At 46.3% G+C, this 10,037-nt stretch overlaps 1 protein-coding gene across 4 annotated transcripts in view; it reads right to left on the bottom strand.

The window, feature by feature from the left end:
- Window positions 1–1,060: 1,060 nt before the first annotated feature.
- The window catches only part of LRP11 (LDL receptor related protein 11), a 46,846-nt gene continuing 37,869 nt past the window's right edge, over window positions 1,061–10,037 (bottom strand). For all 4 annotated transcript variants that reach the window (XM_032339259.1, XM_032339263.1, XM_032339261.1 and 1 more), the window contains 2 exons: window positions 7,349–7,450; window positions 1,061–3,020 (listed from right to left, as the gene is read on the bottom strand). In XM_032339259.1, the coding sequence (XP_032195150.1) occupies window positions 2,866–3,020; window positions 7,349–7,450 (257 nt within the window). In that variant the 3' untranslated portion in view covers window positions 1,061–2,865. The remainder of the gene's footprint in view (window positions 3,021–7,348; window positions 7,451–10,037) is intronic.

Genomic DNA, 10,037 nt, shown 5'->3' with positions numbered 1-10,037 from the left:
GGCTCAATCCCTAAACAGGAACTTGGGGACAGTATAACTTAACAGAGACCCCAAATGACCATCTCAGAAGCTTGGAAGCTTGGAAGCTTCTGTTATGTGGCATCATCGCTGTGATGTGGGCAGAACGGGAGAGGGTACAGACGGTGCCTGGGCTCCTGGGCACACCACACCATGGTACGTTTCTATATGTGACATCCAGGGAAATCATCAGCAAGGTCTGCCTCAAACCCCCAAACTGAAGAATAGAAATCTGCATCTCTGCGTCTGGGTTGTGGGAAAACAGTGAAGAACAACTTGAAACAGCCTTCAGTGGCTGAGGAGGGTCGCTGAGTATGAAAGTGAATGGTGGAGCCAAATCACAGATGATGAAAAGGCAGTAGGAGAAAGATGAGGCCTTCTGTCATCTGCCTGTGGAAGAGAGCAAATCTGATCCTCAAATGACTGGAGACCTTCAAATGCTTGGGGAGGGCTGGTGATGGCTATTGTCTACTTGTACTGAGAATTAGAGCAAAGAAGCTGTATGGTTTCTTTTTTTCTTTTTTAAGGTTTTATTTATTTGAGAGAGTGTGTGTGTGAGAGAGAGCATGAGATGGGGGAGGTCCAGGGGAGAAGCAAACTCCCCACTGAGCAGGGAGCCCAGTGGGACGGGACTAGATCCTGGGACTCCAGGATCATGACCTGAACAGAAGGGCAGTCACTTAACCGACTGAGCCATCCAGGGGCCCAGCTGTACATTTTCTGGAAGACGGCTTACGTGGGACTTTTCTCTTTCAGGAAAAGACACATGAGACACAAGAACATGTTTGAGCAATAAGTAATGGATAATCTTCTCTTTGAAATTATTTTTAAATTATCTTAGATGCAAAACTCCTCCAATCAGATACAGGGGAGGTACTTTTAGAAGTCCCATTCAGTCCATCTGACAATATAACTATTTTGTAGACCTTGATTCTCCTTCTTTAATTCTTAATTTCCCCCTTTGCAAGATAAGGTTGATATGATTAAATCCAGGTAATATAGTAACAATAAAAGCAACTTACGATGATGATTAGATTAAAAGGTTATTTAGAAAGGCGTAAGAATAAAATACAATTTATTAAAGGGATATTGTACACATGGAGGTGGACATCTTTTCTCAAGTATTTCAACACCATAGCAATGCTAAACCGTGTTTAATTTCTTCATATATAAAAACATGTGCCGAAAGATGAATGCCTTATCAGTTTTTATTTTATTGGGTATGGCTATAGGTGACACCCTTCTCTAGAAAAGCAAACTGCAAAGCGTCACAGAGAGTACAGATATCCTAAGGTCATTCACACGGTCGTTTCTCCAGTCTGCCCTGAGGAGAACATTAAATCTTTGCTCAATTCTAAACATTCAACAAAATGCATGGACCTCTTGGGAAATAAAAGTAATCAATTTCTTTGTTTTTTCTAGAACTAATTTTCCATTTATTAATGGACTCTCATATTTCTGACCCAAATTAAGCCCTTTGCAAAAGGGACAACTTACCTTAGGTTCAGTCTGAAAATAAAGTGTTCTACAGTTTTGATTCAAGTATTTTAGAAGATTTGCCCCTTCTGATAAGAAGCCATTTTATATAAATAGTAATATGGGAGTGTAGACAGGCACCACACAACAGAGTCCTCTCAGGAGGAGGATTTCTAGGATGTGTATAATCCCGGCATGAAGTGATGATGGGAATAATTCGCCTTTAAAATCCTACAGACTAAAGGGAGAAGATGCTAAGTTAGATGCCAGTTTTCTGTAAAGAAGAATTTGTCCAAGGCTGCTTTCTGCTCTGGGAAAACATGAACCTGCCATGAACAGATTGCCTGGCCTAACATCTTACAGTGCTAAACAAATGATGGAGAAAACTGGCCTATTCCACCAGATGCAAGAACCTGCTGATACTTCTACATGGGACATTTTTACAAAACCTGCACCTAGAAATCCCCTCAGTGTTCTGCTTTTCAATTTGAATGCATTTTTCTCTTCCATCAACACAGATTCCTGTTGAAACCAAGTGACAGTATAAATAAAGCGGCTGTGTTCTGGACTATCGGGCCGTGTCGAGTAGATTCGAGAAAGTCTTAATGGTCCTCTTGGCACTGTGCCCTCGGCTAAGTTTATGTTAAATGTTTGACTTCCACCCCTGCTGCCACCATGGTTTCCCATCTCCCTCCAGGACCATGTCACAGCTAGTTGTAATCCAGAGTCAGGGCATCTTCTCCCAAAGGCAAGCCTGAGGGGACAGCCACCCAAGGGACCTGAGGTCAGAGGCCCTGGGATAAACTCACCCCACATGCCCTGATGCCTCCTCGACGTGTTCGCGAGGGTTACGATTTCGACATTCCTGCCTGAGGTCTAAACTCACTTGAGATCCTTTCTCAGAAGTAGGTTTTGAAGGGGAGAAAAGAAAGGAGGGCACTGGAACAGGAAGGCCTCCGAACAAGAGAAAGCTGTGCATGAAGTAGTCCACGGCTGCTGGGGGCCACTGGTCGGCTTCTAAACAGTAAACGGTTAGCATTGTCATTTGAAGGCCGCCCCTCAAGAGCCCGAATTTTCTGCCTTGGCTCAGGGAAAATTGCTATTTTCAGGGACAGCGTACCTAAATCAGAATTAGATTCGTGAGTCTTTACTCATATGGATTCCTCTCTAAATTCCCAAACATCTCACTTACTCCTCAAAGAAATTCTTTCTACAATAAATAAAAACAGGTTCAGGGTTTGCAGAATTTTCTGGGGTTTCGGTATTTTTCTCAGCCCAGTTCAGATCAAAGAGGTTATAAAGACGCAGAACCAATCTACGGATCAAAGATGAGGAAAACAGCCTCGCCCCCTGCTCCTTGAGTGACATTTGTCACAGATACATCCCGTTGATGAGGTAGTCAGACTCCTCAGACGTGATGGGCCGAGCTTTCTTCAGTCTCTGTTTCACCAGGCGCAGCCGGCAAGCAACCATGAGGAGCAACAGAGCTGTGATGGCCAAGCCCAGGGCCAGTGGCAGCACCGCGCCTGTGAAGCGGAGAAAAGCAAACAGGGCGGGTCAGCGATAGGCCACGACGCTGCCGCAGTTTCCTGCGGGACAAGTGCTTGGCAGGCACTGTTCCAGTTCTTCTGAACCATTCCAAAAAGCAGGGCCTTGTCCTATCGCCACTTTACAGGGGAGCTAAGTGTGCAGGTTTCGTCATGGGTCTGAGAGCACGTGGGCTGTGAAGGACAGGTGTCGTGCTCCAACCCACACTTCTTTCAAGCCACATCCTGTACCGAGTTCCTACAAATGTGGGTAGCATAGCGGGCCCCAGGGTTGCAGCCGGACCCCTCCACCCCGACCCCCGCTGCAGCAGACTGAACGGACCGTGGGGAAGACATGGTGCCCAGGGGAACGGCTTTCAGTGCAGTCACAGATGACACTGGGGGATTTGCACATGAGCAGTCTCACTCCTGATTTCTTGTACTGGTTAGGGCTTGAAGAAATTCACTTTCTTTTCTAAATCCAGAGAACCTGCCCTCAGCCAGTAAGAACTACTGCTGAGAGCCAACTTCCAACTATGCTGGCATGATTCCGGCTAAGGGTACTTGGAGAAAACATCTCTGTAGTCCCCTTTCCCCGGGTCTCTCTTGGGGGTTGCGTCCTAGACGCCAGGAGGAGCAGCAGCCTCTGGAGGCTGGCAGGAGTCTGGAAGGGACAAGGTGTGCCCCGGTCGGTGTTCCTGATCAAGCCCCGCCGGCCCTATTCTTAGTCTGACCTACTCTGGAGCCAGACCAGGCTTGGAGGCGATGTGGCGGAGCTACTTTTAGCTTGCAGGGGTCTTGCCAACCCGTGGAATTAGAGGGATAAAAATGCCCATCGCAGAAGCTGCTTCCATAACCTTCCCTCTCGTTCCTTCCCTTACTCAGGCAGCATTCAGTCAGGGCTGTGTGCCTGACACAGAGCTGAGTGCTGGTGACCCACAGCAGGCCCGAGCTACTGAGGCCCGGCACTGTACTAAGTGCCTTTAAAAAAAAAATGGTATGTATATTTTTAAAGACTTATTTATTTAGACAGAGAGAGAGTTTTAAGTAGACTCTACACTCAGTGTAGAGCTGACATGGGGCTCAATCTCATGACCCTGAAGTCATGACTTGAGCCGAAACCAGGAGTTGGACACCTGACGGACTGAGCCCCCCAGACGCCCGCACTCTTCTAAGCGCTTTATGGTATAAATCATTTCATTCTCATGACCACCATATGAGTTGGCACTATTATTCTACCCATTTTGCAAATGAAGGAACTAAGACATCAAGAATGGAGTGACTTGTCTAAGCTTGTAAGGTCGGTGGCGGAGCAAGGACAGGGCCCCAGGCTGGGCAGCTCCAGACCTACTACCACACAGAACTTCTCCAAAAGGGAAATGAGGTCATGATTTTTAATGACTTCAGGTCTGGTAGACAAACATTTAAATGAAAACATACCAGTAAGTACTATAATTACTGTGATAGAATTAGATAAGAAGTGCAGATGTAAAAGGAGTGGTACGTGTATCTGGTTCCTAGGATTTTTGCTCCAGTGGTTTAAATGTATGATGGAGCTTCTTTGGGGGTGGGCTGGGGAGATTAAGTATATTTTCTGACATTTTTGGATTGAGATGCTTATACATGTTCCAGGTAGAATTTTCTTAAGGTTTCTGGAATTTTGTTTTAAAGATTTATTTTATTTATTTGAGAGAGAGAGGGTGAAAGAGAGCATGCCCCCTTGGTAACAGGGGAGAGACAGAGGGATACCAGGAGAGAGGGAGAGAATCTCATGCAGGCTCCCTGCTGAGTACAGAGCCAATATCACAACCCTGAGCTCATGACCTGAGCTGACATCAAGAGTCAGATGCTTAACTGACTGAACCCCCCAGGCGCCCCATAGGTTTCTGGGTTAGTTAGGCCTTAAAATGTGAGAGTCTTTAGTGTTAAGGTTGTGGCTGCAGCCACAAAGTAGAAGAGATTGCCAGAGAGATTGCAAGAGATTGTCAGGAAAAGAGGGAGGCCCACAAGGGAGGCCCTAGGAAACGCCAGCATTTAAGAGGGCAGACAAAAGACAACCCAAGAGAACAGAAAGGGATGGATCGGAGAAGTGGCAAGGCAGTCGAGGGAGAGGAGTTTTGGAAGCACAGGAAAGAGACTATTTCAAGGAAGCACTTGGCTGAACTAAATGCTAAGAGCTCAAGTGGGGTGAAGCCCGGAGAGGCCAATGGACTTAGCAATCAGAAATTCTTTTCAGGGAGACTGAAGAAGGCATACTGTCTTGTTTTTATGTGTTGGGAGAGATCTGAAAGTGTCTGCCTCTGTTGGGAGAACGAGCCCATAGAGAAACAGATTAAAAACACCTCAGAGTTCATCAATGATGGAGAAACATACCTGAGAAGATTAGGGGCTTGAATCAACGTCAGGGGGAGACAGACCTTGGAAAGAGAGGACACTTCTTCCTTTAGCACTGAAGACAAGGAGGCAGGTGCGTGCAAACAGAGGAGCATTCCCCTCTGGGGAAGCGTAGCTAAGGACAATGGATCACTGGGCATGTTCGGGGCTGGGAAAGGACTAGAGGCTGCACTCCTAAATGTGCATGATTTGCATAGGGGTGAGCATCAGTGCTTAGGCTGCGGGGAAGGCGCCTGAGCTAGAAGGTCCCAGTCCCAGGGCTGAGGGAGCAGGTGTAGCCATGGTAACAACAGAGCAGACAGATACTCTCGGGGAATTTTCTATTTGCCAAGTCAGAGATGAGGTGGCCACACCGTCAAGCTGATTCTTGTTTAATGCTTTGGATGCAAGAAACATGGAATCTCCCATAAAGAACTTGCTAGAATACTGAAAACTATTCCAGACTTTTCAGTATTCATTTGGCATGTTTTCTTCACTGTCTTTAGTTTGGGTATTTGGAGATTTAAATTTTCTAACCCCTTATGAAACACATCAAGATATAATTTTCTCAAGAACCAGCTAAGGAGATGAGTCGGGTATTCTGCTCATTTGAGTGGAAGTGACGTTTGTAATACATGACACATAACTGGAATGGGCAGTCAGAACAGAGACTCTCCGCATACAACCAGGCATGGGTGCCAGGCAGGCCTGGTTTCCCTTTATGTGTGCATGGGGGACAGGGCCCTTTTTAGTGAAATAACCAGCGGGCCAGCAGGCCGCACAGCATCTAGGTACTTGGGGTCTGGATTATTCTATTGGTTAACAGTTATGCTTTAATGTTGTCCAGATTTTATTTTATTTTAAGATTTTATGTACTTATTTATTTGTCAGAGAAAGAGAGAGAGAGAGAGAGAGAGAGAGAGAGAGAGAAAGCATAAGCAGGCAGAGGCAGAGAGAGAAGCAGGCTCCCTGCTGAGCAAGGAACCCCACATGGGACTCGATCCCAGGATCCCGGGATCATGACCCAAGCTGAAGGCAGCAGCTCAACCGACTGAGCCACCCAGGCGTCCCTGTTGTCCAGATTTTACAAAGAACACCCTGTGGCAAAAAGAAAGCCTTCTCCACGTTCAGATCTATAATTTAAGAACCATCTTTCTTTCACATAAATCTTCTTTTACTAATTAGTTTGTGGGATTTAGGACTAAAACCTACGTTTCTACAAAACCAGGTCAAAAGAGTTTTCCTTCTAGTTAAAAACCACCAAAATCATGGAATTGTGATATTCTTCTTGTACTCACTACACATTCCCTGGACCTCCAACACTCTTTCCTCATACCTGTTGCCTTTGGTCTTTATCGCCGGGAGCAGCCGGAGAAAACCTGGTGCTCTAAGATCTCTACTCATATCACAACCAAGTCAAGCAGAAGAGCCCCCGTTCATCAGGCTCGTCGTAAGAGCCACGAAGTGTGCTAAATGCTTTAATCGTCCCATTCATGCTCCCAAACGACTCTGAGGAAGAGACAGTTGTTACCTCCCAACCTACTAATGAGGAGGCTGGGATCCAGAGAGAGAAAATCGCCCGCCCCAGGCCGTGGAGTTTAGTGGTGGAGCGAGGGTTTGAACCTTGGCATCAGATTCTAGAGCCTGTATTTTTAACCTCGGTGCAGGAGTATCACTCTTCCCACAGAAATGTTACACCTGGGAAGGAATGTAGCAATAATCTAGTCCAATCAACTTATAAAAGAGGGGCCAAGGTCCAAAGATGTGAGGCTACGAGTTTAGTAGTGAGTGAGAGCCCAACCCCGCAGCATGATAGAGGAGGTGAGAGTCCCACGGTTCTTCGGACCACGGGTCTTCCGTGGACCCTGGCAGCTTCCTCTGATAACTGCAACGGGAGGACCTGCGATTCTGCAGACGCTTATACTCGGCAGTGACTTTCCAGGTCACACATTTACCTGCTTCTGGGGCCGGGTGTTCCCCTCCTCCTCCTCCTCGATGGCTCTTGGACTCAAAAATGTAATTTTCCTCTTTTCTGTTCTTCCCTGAGGAACCACGATCTACAGGAAATAAACAGAACGTATATTGAAGGTACAGCAGAAACTTCAGAAAACAGACATGAAAATACAGCTATATTTGTTTTTTTTAGGATGGACTTAATGGACTTACAGAACTTATTTCTGTAGTAAACCTAAGTCTGTGTTGGGTACTAGCGCACTAGGTGGCTCCCGTGACCAGTTTCGTAATGCGGAGGATGGGGCTGGAACAAAACCGGCGGCAGAGGGACGGGGAGAGGCACACGGCATACAGGAAACCCTACCCCGACCCGGGAGGAGGGAGGAGAGGCCTCAGCTCGAAAAGTCAGGGGTAATGTCTGGACTTCATAGAATGGAAGGCAGAAGCAGTCAGTCCACAGAGGTTTTCTTTTAAAAAATGAACAGAGCGGGCGCCTGGGTGGCTCGGGTGGTTTAAGCATCTGCCTTTGGCTCAGGTGGTGATCACAGGGTCCTGGGATTGAGTCCTGCGTCCTGCTCCCTGCTCTGTGGGGAGCCTGCTTCTCCTGCTGAACCTCCCCTCTCTCGTGCTCTCTCATTCTCTCTCTCAAATAAGGTCTTAAAGAAAAAGTGAGCAGTGAGCATACATGGGCATTCAAACACGCGCTTTGACTTTCTCACCCAACCCTACTTGGCAGGGGTTCATCGCTTCATGTGCTCTGGTTTGGTCAGAGAGGTTTGGCTCCTGCCCAGGTTCTTTCGAGTAGTAAGCAGGTCACAGGGCTGGGGTTTGGTTTATTCATCTTTACTTTTTTTTTTTTTTTTTTTTTTTTTGAGGAAGAGAGGGAGAGAGAGACTGTGTGCATGTGCCAGGAAGTGCTAGGAGGTGCAGAGGGAGAGGAAGAGAGAGAATCTTAACCAGCCAAGCCACCCAGGGGCCCCCAGGGCTGGGATTTAAACCCAGGTGTGTCTACCTGCTTATGGGAAGAAACCAGCCCTTGTGATGTAATAATATGTCATTAATTGCTTACTTTATTCAGTTAGATGATACTATTGAGAGCGAATAGTGAGAAAGGTCAAATCTTAGGACTTTTATCCCAGGTCTGAGGAGCGACGATTGTACCATTGTATCATCTCCTATCTAGGAATGGACATTTGTGTGCTTATTACATTGACACTATAATGAGGAATGAGCCAGTGGAGTGAGTGGCCCTCCTGCTGTGATCACAGGGGAGGCTGTGGGACTATATAACTCTCAGTGACAATATATTAGAAATGATGAATTGATATGGGGAATTTTACTGAGAAACAAAACCAAATTTTAAAGCTCCTGTACTCATAGGTCATCAACAGTTACGTTAGTTACTCCTGCAACTGAAACCAGGAGACTTAAACGTAGTATTTACAAAATTCTTTGTAAATTGTTCTAAGAGATATGCCTGGATTTACTAAGGATCACAAAAATCAAGAGCTTGATGGAAAATTGTAAAGTTACTGCAGGCACCTACTAGAGCCAGAAAGCCATGGCTTAAACTGATCGTAGCAGTCACAGGCTAACACTGTTAAAGACAAGGGACTGCAAATACATTTATTTTCATTAAGGCATCTTTAACACTCCTTTTCACTGAGGCCTGCAAGCCATCTGTCACCATACAGCGTGGACCTTGTCCAGGATTTAGTGTGAAATATCCCCGACTGTGGCCCCCTCTCTGTCCTAATGGCCATAGCCTTAGGTCTCTGTCACCTTTAACTCAAGCACTGCCAGAGCCTCTAACCAGGCGGGATGTGTCTGCAAAGGCTCCTCCTCCAGGAGGCTGGGCCAGTTTGCTCCTAGCCCAGGCTGCCCCAGTCTCCCTGCTTTCTGTGGTCCTTCTCCAGGTTACTCAAAAGGACCCATCCAGGCCACCTGCATATGGCCAGTAATGTGGGCTGTCAACCATAAACTCCAGGCCCCAAGAGAATGAAAGACACGAGGAAGGCATATGCAATTCCTTGTAGGTCAGTGTATCAGATTTACCTTTCAAGTTGATTGCTATGATTGTCCATTTGACTGTGGTGGTGGAAGGCCCGCTCCCATCCAGAACCATAAGGGGAGCAAAAGGAAGAGGGGCAGCCAGTGGAAGACTATACGCATGGGCAAAGGGATGGCTGCCTGGAGCAGTGGGGACCTGTGTCCCAGTAGGATGGGGACAGGGACTACTGAATTTAAGCCACTGGGGCTGGTGGAGCGCTGAGGCTATTGAGAATCTGGGCTGTCCTCCACATGGCAAACTGAGTTCAACTCCTTTGGATTTTGTGGACCAATTAAAAATTCAAAGTGATTTTTGTGGCCAATTTAGGGTTGTCAATTTTTTATTTTGCCAAATAAAGATATTGAAAGAAATGGTCATTTACGAAGGCCATTGCCTTCACTTCATGATAAAGTGAGGAAATGTGTAAACCCACAGAACATAATACATAAAAAGGACAGCTCTTTAAATGGAATAAATTAAGCCTTATAAAAAATGGACTAATTTGTCCTTATTTCTCTTTTTGCCATGAATGAATGAAAGGTTTATTATGGGTGGGTACTGTTCCTTCCTCTGCTGTCTTTGGGACTAAATTTTGTTACCCTCCTTCTTGACTCCAAGGGTCTGGAAGCCTTAGTGGGCTT

Source organism: Mustela erminea, chromosome 4 (genome assembly GCF_009829155.1).
Source record: "Mustela erminea isolate mMusErm1 chromosome 4, mMusErm1.Pri, whole genome shotgun sequence".
Classification (NCBI taxonomy): Eukaryota; Metazoa; Chordata; class Mammalia; order Carnivora; family Mustelidae; genus Mustela; species Mustela erminea.
Note: the sequence above shows the minus strand (reverse complement) of the source record. Positions and strands in the feature narration are given on the sequence as shown.